Genomic DNA, 20,000 nt, shown 5'->3' with positions numbered 1-20,000 from the left:
CACACACTGGACACACACACACACACAGGACACACACTGGACACACACACACACACACTGGACACACACACACACACACACACAGGACACACACTGGACACACACACATACACACACACACACACAGTCTTTATATAACTTAGTCCAAGTGGTGGTCAGAATGTTTGTCTTAACTAGCCTGATAACTCCAACATGTCTGATATGAACATTGACATAAACCCTCTACATACTTGAGTTTCTCCAGTCTGCAGTGTGGATCCTCCAGTCCAGCAGAGAGCAGTCTGACTCCTGAGTCTCCTGGGTGATTGTAGCTCAAGTCCAGCTCTCTCAGGTGTGAGGGGTTTGACTTCTGAGCTGAGACCAGAGAAGCACAGCCTTCCTCTGTGACTAGACAGCGCGACAGCCTGCAAAGACTAAAATCATATTAAAATCATACTGCTATTCTTTGGTGGTGAAAATAGTGGCAGTATATTTTCTCAAAATGTTCAGATACATCAGTGTCCTGAAACCTGCCATATCTATTCAAAAATTAATGTTTCATTATTAGAAATGACAAATTATCAAAGTATTGCTTGTAGATAGAAAAATGCATATTACAAATATTTGAGTAGACTGACCAGAGCAGTTTAAAAAGCAGTATCAGTCAAAAGACAGACAGTGAGGTATCAGATTTAGATTGTATTGTGTTTACAGTCCACACCATATCTATTTTGACAGTGAAGCTAACATTTTAAATGTGGCTTTATACTCCAGCATTTTGGATTTGAGATCAAATGTTTCATATGAGGTGACAGTATATAATGTCACCTTTTATTTGAGGGTATTTTCATACATATCTGTTTCACCATTTAGAAATGAAAGCACTTTATGTATCTAGTCTGCCCATTTGAAGAAGTCATAAGTATTCTGACCAATTAACTTATACTGTATTAAAGTAGTTGAGTATTTGGTCCAATATTCTTTGCCTGCAGTGAGCTTGTGACTCAAACACGTTGGTTGCATTTGCAGTTTATTTTGGTTGTGTTTTGGGTTATGTTTTGCCCAATATTACAATGGTGGATGATGACTGGATTAATCTTCTGTCTAAGTGAGTAGATAACATGTTTCTAAACACTACTAAATGAATCCTGATGATGCCTTGATTAAGAAAAAAAAAATGAATCATGAATAATAATGAGTGAGAAAGGTACAGAGGCTACAACAAAACATGCTAACCTCTCACCATTACCAATAACAGAGGGGGTATGATCCTTGTTCCTCTGTAACTTTCTCATTCATCATCATTCACGATTCATTCATGATTATTCATAACCATGGTAGCGTCCACATGAATGTAGAAGTGTTCAGAAACATCTTCTATTCTTACTGACAATACAAGTGAAGTGACTCCAAAATGACAGGACATCATGCACCATTCAGTTTCTATTGGGAAAAACATCATCCAAAACACAACCAAGACAAACTGCAAATTCATTCAACAAGTTTGTAGGATCACAAGCTTGATGTAATCACTGTGGGTAAGAATTATGGGACCAAATACTAAACGTATGACTACTTTAATACAATATAAGGTTAGGTCGACGTCAGACATTCAATAGTCAGAGTAGGTTTGAGCTATGATCACTTATCATGTTGACAAACCTGATGGTCTCCGTTGGAAATGGTGTGAAAATACCATGCCTAGGCTACAAGCTCTGTCCTGCTACTGTTAGGTCTGTAACATTATGGGAACTGATCTGAACAGGTTTAGGCTGGTCATCTAGGCTATAGCTGAGGTCAGTGGTGATTTTAGCATGTCAATCTTGGTCGGGCAAAACATAAATAAAGGGGGATGCATGCCAGCAAAGCCACTCCACAACACAACACTAAACAATACATTCATTGCACTATAACGGTGACAAACGGTGCCCACAAACTGTTAGGGCCTACATAAAGCAGAGTCCCAACAGCAGAGTCCCAACAGCAGAGTCCCGACAGCAGAGTCCCGACAACAGAGTCCCGACAGCAGAGTCCCAACAGCAGAGTCCCAACAGCAGAGTCCCAACAGCAGAGTCCCAACAGCAGAGTCCCAACAGCAGAGTCCCAACAGCAGAGTCCCGACAGCAGAGTCCCGACAGCAGAGTCCCGACAGCAGAGTCCCAACAGCAGAGTCCCAACAGCAGAGTCCCAACAGCAGAGTCCCAACAGCAGACGCAGAGTCCCAACAGCATAGACCCAACAGCAGAGTCCCAACAGCAGAGTCCCATCAGCAGAGTCCCAACAGCAGAGTCCCAACAGCAGAGTCCCAACAGCTGTCCTATCATTTCTCTTCATTATTTCTCTTCATATGACAAGGATTAAAAAGGATTTGCCTGTAGATTGTCGACTTGATTCATGATGATGACTGCTGGCTAAGATTTTGAAAGTATGATGTTGACATGATCAGTCCAATCAAAGCTACTGTAAATATAATGTGATTTGACGTCATTTTATCTGTTGGCCAATGACCTTCTTGGATGGGCACTTCTAATGTAACTCTGTGGCAGCACCCAGGGGGCTTGAATTTTCTAGCTCTACCCTTAGACTTGGCGGTGACGTAGTGTCCCCATGAGTGACAGAACACTGAGCCAATCACGGAGCAACGCTCCGTATTTTCTTCTGGCTGCCCCACCACCACAGAAAGCACTGAGCTAGGCTGAAACACCTGCATTTTGGAGCTGCCTTACTCAAGAAAGCAAAAAAGAGACCATGTTTGTATGCGGCTTTATTACCTCAATGATATATATATATTTATTTATTTTTAATTTTTTTGCAAACTGATATGTGACACGTATTAATGCCAAAATAACATGCAAAACAGGAAAGGCCACCTGCCCTTAATGACGGGTCGCTGGTTGAGAGAATGCCAAGAGTGTGCAAAGCTGTCATCAAGGCAAAGGGTGGCTATTTGAAGAATCTCAAATAGAAAATGTATTTTGATTTGTTTAACACTTTGTTGGTTACTACATGATTCCATATGTGTTATTTCATAGTTTTGATGTCTTCACTATTATTCTACAATGTAGAAAATAGTTTAAAAAATAAAGAAAAACCCTTGAATGAGTATATGTTCTAAAACTTTTGACCGGTAGTGTATTTATTTTTTACATTGTTAGCAAACTGATATGTGACATGTATTAATGCCACAATAACATGCAAAACAGGAAAGGCCACCTGCCCTGAATGACGGGTCGCCACTTGCTGAGGTATAGACCTTGATCTGCTTTACACAACAACAACAAAAAACGGTTATACATTATAACCTAGCCTACTTTAAATAATAAAACATCTCTTAATTGTTGCAAAAAACCTTTCTGTATAGATCACTGATCCCCCCCCCCCCCCCGATCAATCAAGCCTGTTTTAGCCCTTCTGTCTACATTCTCAGATACGTTTAGAAAAGAACAGATTCAAAGATAATAAATGGCAACTTTTAATGAATACAAATAAGTGTGAGACATGGCCTTGTGTTGCTGCACTGTCTATAACTACCTTAACAAACAGTGACTTATTATTATTATTATTGACAGTTAACATGGAGAAGAGATGTCACAACTACATATTCATGTGATTTCATTAAATCACCTGACTGTTTCGATATGTCTGTTAGTAAATGTTTTGTAAGAGATAATTAATAAATGATAACAATTGACATTCAAGAATTACTGTGTTAACTACAACCAACATGTTGGATCTCTGTTTAGGGGTCAGTGGTCTAAAATGAGTCTCTCTGGGGAGAGAGAGGAGGGGGGCCCTGCCTCTAAAATGAGTCTCTCTGGGGAGAGAGAGGAGGGGGGCCCTGCCTCTAAAATGAGTCTCTCTGGGGAGAGAGAGGAGGGGGGCCCTGCCTCGAAAATGAGTCTCTCTGGGGAACATGACACCAAAGCTAAGAGGTAAGATGACAATTTTGTTGAATAATTATTATTTAATCAGAAATGGTTGCTTATGGGTACCTTCAATATTACTGTTCTCAGATGTTTAATTAATAGATTTTAGATGTGTATAATTATTATTATTATTATTATTGCAAAACTCTATATATCCATTGTTTAGCTGAAATGAGATGAATGCACTTACTGTTAATCTGAATGACAGGTCGCCACTGCTCCAAAGCAATTACATGTGGTACAGAAACCACTGACTCGCTGCATGATTCTATTATCAAGACACCTGCTGGTACCTCTTAACTGGTTAGGACAGCTCATGAGGTGTCCTAAATATCTGCCAACTAGGTGGGACACTTATGAATAAAGAGGCTTCATGCATAGCTTTAATTTATACCCATAAGAGTAGGACTAAAACGGCTTTATTCTCAGCACTTATACGACACATTTTCTACTCTGAGACGCTTTTTTGATATGGGCCCAGCTCTCAAAATATTGTTTTAAAAAACAAATCATTTTTGTTTTACATAATAAAAAATGAATATTACTAATGTACCCGACTTTAAAGACTTGGTTTAGTTTATTGTGTTGCTCTGCTCATGTCCGCGTTCTGGAACTGTCTGCGTCCCCGTACAGAACTGTCCGCGTCCACGTACAGTTTGGCGCCAAGCATATTGTCCAGTTACGCGCAGAGTGGACTGAGGTGATCTTGGGGAACAACGACAGAGTTTGCTACAGTGTTGAGACGCCAAAGTTTATTGTTCAATTTGCATTTTTGCGTAATGGTCAGTGACAGTATGAGTGTAGCCAGATCCTTTTCACTCGCTATTCTTGTTTAATTGTGTGGTTCACCGGATTCGTCATCATCCTCGAGGGACAGACGAACGACCTGCTAGCTAGCCAAGCTAGTCGGTACAGCTAGCTAAGCTAGCTACTCTACCAGCAGCATCCTAGTTATCCTAGCCACCACTACATCATCACCGGCTGCCTGCATTTCTTGTGGACCGATGGAGCTCCCGGGTTGTTTCTTCCACCTGTTAAATACCGTGGATGGCTTCTCCCTCTCTTGTTGAGGGATGCTGGGTACCTACTCTCCCTCTGTCCGGTTCTCCTCTCTTCACTAGATGGACGGTAACTTTAGTGTTTAACCCCTCTGTATCCAAGGACTGAACTTTTGAATATTATTTTCGGGGCGCCTCAAGTGACATTTTTTACAACGTTTATTTCTGCTAAAATTAGTTCATTGCATCCGCCATGGAACCCCGTTTCATAATATTACCTTCTGTCCCTGGTTATGAAGTAATCGCCAAAAAAAAGGCCTTATTTTAGGGCATTTTTCACCCTACCAGCTCCTATTAGTTCTATTGAACTCCGTGGCACCGACTATTCATTAACAAGGTTACAGCTACTTGGTGAGCGTTAACCCTGTAGGTTTACCTCAGGTAACTTATTATCAACAAGGTTACGGCTACTTGGTGAGCGCTAACCCTGTAGGTTTACCTCAGGTAACTTATTATTAACAAGGTTACGGCTACTTGGTGAGCGCGCACACTGTTCTCCTGAGTACATGTTGTAGTCACCAATAGTGAGGTGAGACACAGTTTAAGAGGCGATGGCTGGCGGATAGCCATCAAACATTAAACATTTTCTGGTCATGGTTAACCATATTTGTTTTAAGAAAAAAGTGTACAATCTAAACAAAACACATGTCCCTGTCCTATTTAAAGATGTGGCCGATTTAAACAGCCAGAATACATTTTTTAATTAAGAAATAACAATTTTTTTGATGACTTGTTGTTTCTAAATGGCTGCTGGGTAATTTGACATGCATTGAAATCTTCGTTCGTAGGCATCAAATTGAGCGAATGCTGCGCAGGTTCACTGAGTTGCAAACCAAATGGGTATAATGGGGTGATTGTTGTCTAATCGGGTGGTCTAGCTAATGGATTTGTAGATCTGACGCAGTTGCTACCTCAGATTATGAGCCTAGCAAGTGTCATGCAGTGTCAGGTCTACGGAGTGGCGCAGTGGTCTAAGGCACTAGAGATCCTGGATCGAATCCAGTTTCTGTCGTAGCCGGCCGCGACAGGGAGACCCATGGGGCGGCGCACAATTGGCCCAGCGTCGTCCAGGGTAGGGGAGGGAATGGCCGGCATGGATGTAGCTCAGTTGGTAGAGCATGGCGTTTGCAACGCCAGGGTTGTTGGTTCGATTCCCACTGGGGGCCAGTATGAAAAAATAATTAAATAATATATGCACTCACTAACTGTAAGTCTGCTAAATGACTAAAATGTAAATGTAATGAATGAGTTATATAGTACCCACATACGGCCACAAGGAGGAGCAAGATTGCCATAAACCCATACTGTTTTTTGCCATATAAACCCTAAACCTAACAATCAATCAAATGTATTTATAAAGCCCTTTTTACACCAGCAGATGTCACAAAGTGCTATACAGAAACTCTTACCCTACTTATAACCTATTTTAGCCGTAACCCTAACCCCTAATTCTAGGGTAGGGTAGCCTAGAACACTTTTAGAAACTATTTTAGTAATAATATTATCTTAGTAAATACAATTATAGTATTAAATAGCGTTTTGATTATTTTGTTGTTGTTTTATTATATGTATAATTGCAAGACAGAACACTTGATAAATAACTTTGTTTTATTTTTCAAATGTGGTTTGAATTGGGTGACCTAGTAACCTCTGTGTGAAAGTCCAGCAATTGGCGTGGGGTAGGTTTGAGACTGATCTAATACACTTTGTGAATTAATAACTTTTAATTGCTAAATATTTCCGATAGATGGCAGCATAAGACAACAAAGCATCAGTTATAGGCTACAAGCAGCAATATGATTGACATAAAATATTATGCAACCAAATACTATATGTCCCATGATTTTCTAAGATGGTCACTCATTACTTTAGTTAGCTATATATCTCGTATTAGACCTGTGATGCTTTTGGAAGAGCAACAAAATAGTGACTATAGCAGGTTTTGAACCCCGGGTAAATAATCACTAGTCAGATGCACTAACCTCAACCCTAGTTTACATGCATTATAGAAATAATCTTAATATCTGATATTGGGAGTTAATAACCTCGGAATAGAAAAGACAAGAGTGCATCTTCTAGCCCACCAATAAATTACATCAAATCAAATCAAATGTTATTTGTCACATACACGTGTTTAGCAGATGTTATAGCGGGTGTAGCGAAATGCTTCTGCTTCTAGCTCCGACAGTGCAGTAATATTGTCAGTAGCTGAGTGTAGATGCGGTGAGGAATCAAGCGCAGGAAACACGGGCGTTCGTCAACAGACTTTAGTAACAAAAATACAGCACCAAACAGGCGAACAGCCAACCCAACCGGGAGGCAAAATACACAGTACGCACAATAACCACAGTGTGTAAAAATGACGATAGCGCACACAGTGCGGACTCTCGGAAAACAACAATCCAGAGAGTAAATATCACAGAGCAACAGCTTGACAAATAAACAATACCACATAACACCTGCCCCCACACACGAAAACTAAATAGGCAACCAAATCAAACACTAACAAGGGACAGGTGTACAAACAGACAAAACCAAACAAACATGAAACATCGAACGGTGGCAGCTAGTACTCCGGGGACGACGACCGCCGAAGCCTACCCAAACATGGAGGAGGAGCAGCCTCGGCCGAAACCGTGACAGTACCCCCCCCTTGACGCGCGGCTCCAGCCGTGCGCCGATCCCGGCCTCGGGGACGACCAGGACGACGCGGAGCAGGGCGCGTAGGATGACCCAGATGGAACTCGGTCAGCAGGGACAGGTCTAATATGTCCCTCCTCGGCACCCAGCACCGCTCCTCCGGGCCGTACCCCTCCCACTCCACGAGATATTGGAGACCCCCCATCCGGCGTCTCGAATCAAGGATGGACCTCACAGTGTACGCCGGAGCCCCCTCGATGTCCAACGGGGGCGGAGGAGTCTCTTCTATCTCATAGTCCTGGAGTGGACCAGCTACCACCGGCCTGAGGAGAGACACATGGAACGAGGGGTTAATATTCCTGTAATCAATAGGCAGTTCTAACCTGTAACACACCTCGTTCAACCTCCTCAGGACTTTGAATGGCCCCACAAACCGCCGACCCAGCTTCCGGCAGGGCAGGCGGAGGGGCAGGTTTCTGGTCGAGAGCCAGACTCGATCTCCAGGTGCGTACACAGGCCCCTCACTGCGGTGGAGATCAGCGCTCGTCTTATGCCGACGGATGGCCCGCTGCAGATGAACGTGGGCAGCGTTCCATGTCTCCTCCGAGCGCCGCACCCACTCATCCACCGCAGGGGCCTCGATCTGGCTCTCGTGCCAAGGTGCCAGAACCGGCTGGTACCCTAACACACACTGGAAAGGGGTTAGTTGGGTGGAGGAGTGGAGGAGAGAGTTCTGTGCCATCTCGGCCCACGGAACGTATCTCGCCCACTCCTCCGGCCGGCCCTGGCAATAAGACCTCAGAAACCTACCCACATCCTGGTTGACACGTTCAACCTGCCCATTACTCTCCGGGTGGTAACCCGAGGTAAGGCTCACCGAAACCCCCAACTGTTCCATAAATGCTCTCCACACTCTGGAGGTGAACTGGGGGCCTCGATCAGACACTATATCCTCGGGTACCCCGTAATGCCGGAAGACATGGGTAAACAGAGCCTCAGCGGTCTGTAGGGCAGTAGGGAGACCCGGCATGGGAAGGAGACGACAGGCCTTCGAGAACCGATCCACAACGACCAGGATGGTAGTATTCCCCTGTGAGGGGGGAAGGTCTATCAAACAAAATTCACCGAGAGGTGGGACCAGGGTCGTTGTGGAACGGGCAGGGGTTGTAGCTTACCCCTGGGCAAATGTCTGGGCGCCTTACACTGGGCACACACCGAACAGGAGGAGACATAAACCCTCACATCCCTGGCTAACGTTGGCCACCAGTACTTAGTGCTAAGGCAGTGAACTGTCCGGCCGATACCTGGATGTCCAGAGGAGGGGGACGTATGAGCCCAATAAATGAGGCGATCGCGTACTTCGAGCGGAACGTACGTCCGACCCACTGGACACTGTGGAGGACTTGTGTCGGTGCGTAACGCCCGCTCGATCTCTGCATCGACCTCCCATACCACCGGTGCCACCAGACAAGACTTTGGTAGTATGGGAGTGGGCTCAACGGACCTCTCCTCCGTGTCATACCGCCGAGACAGGGCATCTGCCTTCCCGTTCTGGGACACAGGGATGTAAGTGATTTTAAACACAAACCGGGCTAGAAACATAGTCCAGCGGGCCTGGCGAGGATTCAGTCTCCTAGCTGCCCGGATGTATTCCAGGTTACGGTGGTCAGTCAAAATGAGGAAAGGGTGTTGAGCCCCCTCAAGCCAATGCCTCCACACCTTTAGGGCCTGTACCACGGCTAACAGCTCCCTGTCCCCTACGTCATAATTCCGCTCCGCCGGACTGAGTTTCTTAGAATAAAAAGCACAGGGGCGGAGTTTAGGTGGTGTGCCAGACCGTTGTGAGAGAACGGCCCCAATACCGGCCTCGGACGCGTCTACCTCTACCTGGAATGGTAAAGCGGGATCCGGATGCGCCAACACCGGCGCCGAGGTAAACAGGTCCTTCAGTCTCCCAAAAGCCCTGTCCGCCTCAGCTGACCACCGCAAGCGCACCGGACCCCCCTTCAACAGAGACGTTATGGGAGCTGCCACCTGTCCAAAACCCCGGATAAACCTCCGGTAGTAATTCGCAAAACCCAAGAACTGTTGCACCTCTTTCACAGTGGTTGGGGTTTGCCAATTACGCACAGCTGACACCCGGTCAACCTCCATCTTCACCCCTGACGCAGACAACTGATAACCCAAAAAGGAGACCGACTTCTGAAAGAACAGACATTTCTCTGCCTTGACATATAGGTCATGCTCCAACAGCCTCCTCAACACTCGGCGCACCAGGGCTACATGCTCTGCTCGGGTAGAACTGTACACCAGAATATCGTCGATGTACACGACTACTCCCTGCCCCTGCATGTCCCGGAAAATCTCATCGACGAAGGATTGGAAGACTGAGGGAGCATTCATTAACCCATATGGCATGACAAGATACTCGTAATGACCGGAGGTCGTGCTAAACGCTGTCTTTCATTCATCGCCCTCTCTAATGCGCACCAAGTTATATGCGCTCCTGAGATCCAATTTTGTGAAGAACTGAGCACCGTGTAATGATTCCGTCATAGTCGCAATCAGAGGAAATGGATAGCTGTACTTCACCGTAATCTGATTGAGACCGCGGTAATCAATACACGGGCGCAGACCTCCATCCTTTTTCTTCACAAAAAAGAAGCTTGAGGAAGCGGGTGAAGTGGAGGCCCGTATGTATCCCTGTCTCAGAGACTCGGCGATGTAAGTTTCCATCGCCTTCCTCTCCTCTTGAGACAAGGGATACACATGGCTCCGCGGGAGGGCTGCTCCTAACTGGAGATCTATCGCACAATCCCCCTGTCTATGAGGCGGCAGCTGCGCCGCCCTAGTCTTACTAAACACCAGTGTCAAATCCTCATACTCGGGGGGAATGTGCAGTGCAGGCATTAGATTCGGACTTTCCACCGAGGTCGCCCCTATGGAAACACCCAGACACAGCCCCTCACACTGAGCAGACCACCCTTTAAGAGCTTTCTCTCGCCACGAAATAGTAGGGTCATGGGTAATCAACCAGGGAAGCCCCAGCACCACCGGATACGCAGGCGAGTCAATCAGATAGAGCTGAATCGTCTCATTTACATTTACATTTACATTTACATTTTAGTCATTTAGCAGACGCTCTTATCCAGAGCGACTTACAGGAGCAATTAGGGTTAAGTGCCTTGCTCAAGGGCACATTTACGTCATCTAGCAGACGCTCTTGTCCAGAGCGACTCACAAATTGATGCATTCACCCTATAGCCAGTGGGATAACCACTTTACAATTATTATTTTTTGGGGGGGGGGGGGGGGGGGGTAGAAGGATTACTTTATCCTATCCCAGGTATTCCTTAAAGAGGTGGGGTTTCAAATGTCTCCGGAAGGTGGTGAGTGACTCCGCTGTCCTGGCGTCGTGAGGGAGCTTGTTCCACCATTGGGGTGCCAGAGCAGCGAACAGTTTTGACTGGGCTGAGCGGGAACTATGCTTCCGCAGAGGAAGGGGAGCCAGCAGGCCAGAGGTGGATGAACGCAATGCCCTCGTTTGGGTGTAGGGACTGATCAGAGCCCGAAGGTACAGAGGTGCCGTTCCCCTCGCTGCTCCAAAGGCAAGCACCATGGTCTTGTCTCCTCATGACCCCCCTGCGCCTCCATCTTAAGGGGCGCTGTGACCTCCCTAATCAACCCAGATCCTAACGGACGGCTATCTAGGGCATGGACAGGGAAAGGCTTATCAACGGGAAGGAGAGGAATCCCTAATTCTACACAGAACTGGCGATCTACAAAGTTCCCAGCTGCGCCTGAATCGACTAGCGCCTTATGCTGGGAACGAGGTGCTACCTGTGGAAAACAAACAGGCAAGGTTATGTGAACGACAGAAAGCTCTGGGTAAGTAGGGCGCCTACTCACCTGGGAGGACTCCCCAATGCGTGGCCTGCCTTCACCTCCACCGGGGGACCTTCCCCAACACCTAGCCGCGGTGTGCCCTCCACGGCCACAGTTGGTGCAGGGGACGGCCCCCCTCGGGTTCCTACTCCTCCTTTCTCTAGCGCCAGCACCTCCGAGCTCCATAGGGCTCGGCTCGGAGGTGCTGGAGGGTGAAATGGGCGACCCCCATCCGGGATGTCCACGGGTGGCGAGCAGGGTGTCCAACCGAATGGCCATGTCGACTAGTTGGTCAAACGTCAACATGGTATCCCTGCACGCCAACTCTCTTTGGACGTCCTCCCGGAGGCTACAACGAAAGTGGTCTATGAGGGCCCGCTCATTCCACCCTGCATCTGCCGCTAGAGTCCGGAACTCCAGGGCAAAATCCTGTGCGCTCCTCATCCCCTGTCGGAGGAAGAACAGACGCTCCCCCGCCGCCTTCCCTTCTGGTGGATCGTCGAACACGGCCCGGAAGCGGCGGGAGAACTCCGCATAAGTGATGGTAGCGGCGTCCATTCTCCTCCATTCGGCGTTGGCCCACTCCAACGCCTTGCCGGTGAGACAGGAGATGAGGGCGGAGACGCTCTCGTGTCCCGAGGGCGCTGGGTGTACGGTGGCGAGGTAGAGCTCCACCTGTAGCAGGAACCCTTGACACCCGGCAGCGGAGCCGTCGTACGCCCTCGGGAGCGAGAGCCGAATCCCACTGGGTTCCGGAATGTGGACAGGAGGACTGACCGATGGGGATGGTCCGGTAGGTGGGGGCGTGGGTACCCCGCTGCTTTCCCATCGGTGGAGAGTGTTCATCACCCGATCCAAGGCGTGCCCGATCTGGTTAATCCGGTCCTCCTGTCCACGAAGACGGTCCTCCATGACCTCTGTCGGCGCGGGTGCTCCTGCTGACTCCATGATGATGTGGTATTCTGTCAGTAGCTGAGTGTAGATGCGGTGAGGAATCAAGCGCAGGAAACACGGGCGTTCGTCAACAGACTTTAGTAACAAAAATACAGCACCAAACAGGCGAACAGCCAACCCAACCGGGAGGCAAAATAAAAAGTACGCACAACACACACAGTGCGTAAAAAGGCGAAATGCGCACACAGTGCGGACTCTCGGAAAACAACAATCCAGAGAGTAAATACCAAAGAGCAACAGCTTGACAAATAAACAATACCACATAACACCTGCCCCCACACACGAAAACTAAATAGGCAACCAAATCAAACACTAACAAGGGACAGGTGTACAAACAGACAAAACCAAACAAACATGAAACATCGAACGGTGGCAGCTAGTACTCCGGGGACGACGACCGCCGAAGCCTGCCCGAACAAGGAGGAGGAGCAGCCTCGGCCGAAACCGTGACAAATATCTAACAAGTAATATCTAACAATTTCTCAACATATACCTAATACACACAAATCTAAGTAAGGAATGGAATTTAAGAATATATACATCTATGGACAAGCAATGACAGAGCGTCATGGACTAAGATACAGTAGTATATTATAGAATACAGTATATACATATGAGATGAGTAGTGCAAGATATGTAAACATTATTAAAGTGACTAGTGTTCAATTTCTTAAAGTGGCCAGTGATTTCAATAGGCAGCAGCAGCCTCTAATGTGCTAGTGATGGCTATTTAACAGTCTGATGGCCTTGAGATAGAAGCTGTTTTTCAGTCTCTCGGTCCCTGCTTTGATGCACCTGTACTGACCTCGCTATTGGATGATAGCGGGGTGAACAGGCAGTGGCTCGGGTGGTTGATGAATCTGACAATGAATGTACTAGGAAAATATGTTTTTCTCGACCAGAGGTGACTAAATTAATGTTCAGGCTTATTGCGTTAGCAGTGTGGAAAGGGACAGTATAAAGCGTGTGCAGGAGTTTTCCTGTGAGAGGGAGTGGTGGTGTATCCAGGGAGAAAACTAAACTGAGCTTCTGAAATGTCATTCATGGTCTTATGCTGCCATCTATTGGAATTATTTAGCAACTGCAGTAGTACTGAATAAAGTGTACATCCTTATTAAAGTAGTAATTACTCAGAATTGCAAAATATGACATTTTCTAGTTCAATTTACCACTTACAACAATAAAATAACAATTTATAGCATAGCACAATGAAACTGACATAAACCAAAAACAACATACATTTTGTTATGTATTTAGATGGGTGACATTATCTGCCAAAGTAACACCTCAATCGAGCGTTCTTTTTTATTATTATTACTGTGTAAAACCTAGCAGTACTACTTATTTCTCTGAGAGTGAGGCAGATATATTATTACTGTGTAAAACCTAGCAGTACTACTTATTTCTCAGAGAGTGAGGCAGATATATTATTACTGTGTAAAACCTAGCAGTACTACTTATTTCTCAGAGAGTGAGGCAGATATATATTATTACTGTGTAAAACCTAGCAGTACTACTTATTTCTCTGAGAGTGAGGCAGATATGTAGTATTTAGCAAAAAACATGATTCTTGGTCTCTCTGAAATGAAACCATCAAGTGATAGATTTTAAGCAAACACATGTCTGTCATTGAACAACCCCATACCATGATTAGCTAGTGAAAAAACACACCAATCTCTTTCATAATTTCTTTAAACTATAAAAGCTAATTTACCAACATTTCTGCAAATGGATATATAGCGTTTTGGAATGAAACTCTTGTTTCCCCATCTGAGCTCAGAGTAGATGAGAGACGTAATGTTTGTCTCTGTTGTGTTGAAGCCCAATCAAGCAGAAGAGACCAGCCTCCCCTGTACCCAGCTGTGTGTCCATGAAGAGTGACCGGTCTATGGAACCTCCTATAATGTTTAGAGAGGGAGACTTTTCTACTGAACAAAGGTAAGAAGAACTAATGGGTCATGGTCAGTGAGTTAAACAACACTGCCTCTAGTCATTTCTCCTCTCCCATTTTACCATTTATTTTTGTTGTTTTCATAATCCATAGGCTAAACCTTTTTTCCATTTTCATAGTCCTGAAACAATATTAAACAAACACAACATTCCCTCCCTGTGTGTGTGTGTGTGTGTGTGTTTGTGTGTGTGTGTGTGTGTGTGTGTGTGTGTGTGTGTGTGTGTGTGTGCACTCCCTGGATGAGGAGATGTAATCTCATGTTTTGTCCACAGAAACCAACAGGAGAGATCAGAGTCAGAGATTCTCAGTGGTCAGTCTTCCCAGAGTCATCAAACAGACCTGGCCTCCATATTCAGTGTAGGTGGTCCTGTTATGTACATTTGTTTTTGTTTACCTCAAGTAAAGTTGATCTGTCAATCATTCATTCATGTGTTAATGAGAAAGCATTTCTTCTCTTGCTTAACTTATTTACTTGATTTATTTCAGTTGCTTGAAGAGAATATTATGACATTTGTGAAGAACGAGCTGAAGATGTTCAAGAGGATTCTTAGTCCAGAACTCCCAGAGGGCTTTGAGAGTCAGAAGCAGGATAAGGAAGTGGTGGATGCTGAAGATGAGAAGCAGGAGAGCAGTGCCAGAGAGGGGGCTCTGAAGATCACACTGCACGTCCTGAGGAAAATGAACCAGAAGGAGCTTGCTGACACACTGGAGAAAAGTAAGAGCTGTCTGCCTCATGTTGAATGCTGTTTTAGAGCATTTAAAAGCTGTAGCTAAAGTACAGCTAAAGTAGCTGTGTAACTCAATGATATTGTAGCAGCCTTAACACAACACCTAGTGTCCTCATCAAGTAGCAGCAGGGATGTGTTGTGGTGATTAATTTAGAGAGAGAGAGAGAGAGAGAGAGAGAGAGAGAGAGAGAGAGAGAGAGAGAGAGAGAGAGAGAGAGAGAGAGAGAGAGAGAGAGAGAGAGAGAGAGAGAGAGAGAGATAGAGAATTAATAATACCATCAATAATGATATAAATCAGTCACACCAGTCTGTAATGCATTATGAAAACAGTTAAGAGAGTAAATGATTGCAATTTAAACTTTAGAAAACATCCTTACAATACTGTAGGCATTAAAACAGACTTAATATTAATATCCTCTGTGTTATTTCTTCATTCAGATGAGCTTGCTGTGATTTGCCAACGTGAACTCAAATCTAATCTAAAGAATTAGTTTCAATGTGTATTTGAGGGGATCGCTAAACAAGGAAGCCCAACACTTCTCAATAAGATCTACACAGAGCTCTACATCACAGAGGGTGGAACAGAAGAGGTCAATAATGAACATGAGCTGAGACAGATTGAGACAACAACCAGGAAACAAGCAAGACCAGAGACTGCAATCAAATGTAACGACATCTTCAGACCCTTAACTGGACAAGACAAACTTATCAGAACTGTGCTGACAAAGGGAGTCGCTGGCATTGGAAAAACAGTCTCTGTGCAGAAGTTCATTCTGGACTGGGCTTAAGGAAAAGCAAATCAGGATGTCCAATTTGTATTTTCATTCCCTTTTCGGGAGCTGAATTATATGAAAAAGGAAAAACACACTTTGATTGAACTTCTCAATCACTTCTCAATGGAAACCAAAGAATCAAGAATCTCCAACTACGACAAGTACAAAGTTCTGTTCATCTTTGATGGTCTGGATGAGTGCCGACTGCCCTTAGACTTCCAGAAGAACAAGATTTGTTTTGACGTCACAGAGTCAACCTCAGTGGATGTTCTGCTGACAAATCTCATCAAGGGAAATCTGCTTCCCTCTGCTCTCCTCTGGATAACTACCCGACCTGCAGCAGCCAATAAGATCCCTTCAGTGTGTGTTGACCAGGTGACAGAGGTACGAGGGCTCAATGACCCACAGAAGGAGGAGTACTTCAGGAAGAGATTCAGTGATGAGGACCTGGCCAGCAGAATCATCTCACACATAAAGACATCAAGGAGCCTCCACATCATGTGTCACATTCCAGTCTTCTGTTGGATTTCTGCAACAGTCCTTGAACACATGCTGAAACATAAGAGAGAAGAGATGCCCAAGACACTGACTGAGATGTACTCACACCTTGTGGAGTTTCATACCAAACAGAAGAATGAAAAGTATCTTGGGAAAGAAGAGACAGGTCCACACTGGAATAAAGAGAGCATTCTGTCACTGGGAAAACTGGCTTTTCAACAGCTTGTGAATGGCAATCTGATTTTCTATGAAGAAGACCTGAAAGAGGCTGGCATTGATGTCAATGAAGCCTCAGTGTACTCAGGATTGTGCACACAGCTCTTTAAAGAGGAATGTGTGCTGTACCAGGACAAGGTGTACTGCTTCGTGCATCTGAGCATTCAGGAGTTTCTGGCTGCTGTATATGTGTTCATCTCATTCATCAACAACAATGAGAATCTAATGGCCGAACCGCAAGTTACTGAAGTTACTGTCTACAAGAGTGCTGTGGATAAAGCCTTACAAAGTGAGACAGGAAACCTGGACCTGTTCCTCCGATTCCTTCTGGGCCTCTCACTGGAGTCCAATCAGAAGCACTTACGAGGTCTACTGACAAAGACAAGAAGCAGCTCACAGAGCCATGTAGAAACAGTCAAGTACATCAAGGAGAAGATCAGGGAGAATCCCTCTCCAGAGAGGTGCATCAATCTGTTCCACTGTCTGAATGAACTGAATGACCATTCTCTAGTGGAGGAGATCCAAAGCTACCTGAGATCAGGAAGTCTCTCAGAAGAAGAACTGTCACCTGCACAGTGGTCAGCTCTGGTCTTTGTGTTGCTGACTTCAGAAAAGGAGCTGGATGTGTTTGAACTGAAGAAATACTCCAGATCAGAGGAAGGTCTTCTGAGGCTGCTGCCAGTGGTCAAAGCCTCCAGAGCTGCTCTGTGAGTACATAAAATGACATTTAAGTACTAATCATCAGGAAGAAATATTCAGTTTAGAGAAATATATGTATTATAAAATATATATAATATATAATATTACATTGAAAAACTTACTGAATCAATGCATTGATGGTCATATTAGTATAACAATATGACCATACAATTCTAGGAGACGGAAGATGAATCTATATGTTGTTTAAGAGAATAAACCAAATGCATCTGCCATTGTCCTTCTACACTACTGGTGTTAAATTAACAGTGTGTTTGTGAAATCATGATGATCTCTCTGTCAGGCTGTCAGGCTGTGGAGTCACAGAGGAAGGCTGTGCTTCTCTGGTCTCAGCTCTGAAGTCAAACCCCTCACACCTGAGAGAGCTGGATCTGAGTAATAATGACCTGAAGGATTCAGGAGTGAAGCTGCTCTCTGCTGGACTGGGGAATCCCCACTGTAAACTGGAGACTCTGAGGTCAGTATTCCTGTAGTTGGTCAACAAGTGATAACTGTTCACCAGATCCACATGTGTTTACCAGGCACACATAGTCCACACCATATGTGTTTGGACAGTGAAGCTTACAGTTTTACATTTGGTGCTATGCTCCAGCATTTTGGATTTGAGATAGAATGTTTCATATTAGGCAACAGTACAGAATGTCACCTTTTATTTGAGGATATTTTCCTACATATCTGTTTCACTGTTTAGAAATGAAAGCACTTTATGTATCTAGTTCTCCCATTTGAAAAAGTCTTAATAATTTTGACATATTCACTGATATTGTATTAAAGTAGTCATAAGTTTAGTATTTGGTCCCATATTCCTTACCTGCAGTGATTACATCAAGCTTGTGATTCTACAAACTTGTTGAATGCATTTGCAGTTTGTCTTGGTTGTGTTTTGGATGATGTTTTTCCCAATAGTAACTGAATGGTGAATAATGTCCTGTCATTTTGGAGTCACTTCACTTGTATTGTCAGTAAGAATAGAATATGTTTCTGAACACTTCTACATTCATGTGGATGCTACCATGATTATGAATAATCATGAATGAATCGTGAATGATGATGAATGAGAAAGTTACAGAGGAACAAGGATCATACCCACTCTGTTATTGGTAATGGTGAGAGGTTAGCATGTTTTGTTGTAGCCTCTGTAACTTTCTCACTCATTATAATTCATGATTCATTCATGATTTTTCTTAATCATGGCATCATCAGGATTCATTTAGTAGTATTTAGAAACATGTTATCTACTCACTTAGACAGAAAATTACTCCAGTCATCATCCACCATTCAGTTACTATTGGGCAAAACATAACCCAAAACACAACCAAAACAAACTGCAAATGCAACCAATGAGTTTGAGACCAAATACTCAACTTTTGACTACTTTAATACACTGTAAGTGAATTGGTCAGAATACTTATGACTTCTTCAAATAGGGGGACTAGATACATAAAGTGCTTTTATTTCTAAACGGTGAAACAGATATGTATTAAAATACCCTCAAATAAAAGGTGACATTATATACTGTCACCTCATATGAAACATTTGATTTCAAATCCAAAATGCTGGAGTATAGAGCCACATTTAAAATGTTAGCTTCACTGTCAAAATAGATATGGTGTGGACTGTATACTCAATACAATCTAAATCTGATACCTCACTGTCTGTCTTTTGACTGATACTGCTTTTTAAACTGCTCTGGTCAGTCTACTCAAAAATGTGTCATATGCATTTTTCTATCTACAAGCAATACTTTGATAATTTGTCATTTCTAATAATGATACATTAATATATGAAAAGATATGGCAGGTTTCAGGACACTGATATATCTGAATATGTTGAAAAAATATACTGCCAATATCTTCCCCACCAAAGAATAGCAGTGTGATTTTAATATGATTTGACTCTTTGCAGGCTGTCAGGCTGTCTAGTCACAGAGGAAGGCTGTGCTTCTCTGGTCTTAGCTCTGAAGTCAAACCACTCACACCTGAGAGAGCTGGACCTGAGCTACAATGACCTGAAGGATTCTGGAGTGAAGCATCTCTCTGCTGGACGGAGGGATCCCCACTGTAAACTGGAGAAACTCAAGTATGTAGAGGGTTTATGTCAATGTTCATATCAGACATGTTGGAGTTATCAGGCTAGTTAAGACAAACATTCTGACCACCACTTGGACTAAGTCATATAAAGACCGTGTGTGTGTGTGTGTGTGTGTGTGTGTGTGTGTGTGTGTGTGTGTGTGTGTGTGTGTGTGTGTGTGTGTGTGTGTGTGTGTGTGTGTGTGTGTGTGTGTGTGTGTGTGTGTGTGTGTGTGTGTGTGTGTGTGTGTGTGTGAGTTCAGGTGTATCCCTCAATGACTGTCTGTTCTTCTGCTTACCGCTACATTGTGGAACATGGTGGAGAGAACACAATGAAACCTGGACTTAGAAAATGTGAGTGTTGACTGCTGTGAAGAATATGACTAAGAATAAGTCTTAATTCAAGTGAAATCAAAGTCAAAGACCACCATCATTACTTACTTGGTCATATTAAATATCAGCTGTAGTTCTACAGAAGCACAAATCAGGGACACCAAAGTTTACAAAGAGTTGCTTTGACAATGTGTGTGTGTGTGTGTGTGTGTGTGGCGTGTTCGTGTTACTTTAGAAATGTGTGTGTTCAGGGTGTGTGTGTGTGTTCAGGGT

General features: G+C 44.4%; 1 protein-coding gene across 1 annotated transcript in view; it reads left to right on the top strand.

Annotated features, from left to right (window-relative positions):
* LOC311118371 (ribonuclease inhibitor-like) overlaps positions 1-19,385 on the top strand; it is a gene marked incomplete at both ends in the record, with an annotated part of 42,507 nt that extends 23,122 nt beyond the window's left edge. Inside the window, 3 exons of the mRNA XM_084193177.1 lie at positions 17,219-17,315; positions 17,609-17,782; positions 19,231-19,385. Of these exons, the coding sequence (XP_084049303.1) occupies positions 17,219-17,315; positions 17,609-17,782; positions 19,231-19,385 (426 nt within the window). The remainder of the gene's footprint in view (positions 1-17,218; positions 17,316-17,608; positions 17,783-19,230) is intronic.
* Between the last annotated feature and the right edge of the window lie 615 nt (positions 19,386-20,000).

The sequence above is a fragment of the Coregonus lavaretus genome (genome assembly GCF_964263955.1).
Source record: "Coregonus lavaretus genome assembly, contig: HAP1_SCAFFOLD_1419, whole genome shotgun sequence".
NCBI classification, from domain to species: Eukaryota; Metazoa; Chordata; class Actinopteri; order Salmoniformes; family Salmonidae; genus Coregonus; species Coregonus lavaretus.
The sequence above is the reverse complement of the archived record's forward strand: the minus strand, read 5'-3'. Positions and strand labels throughout refer to the sequence as shown.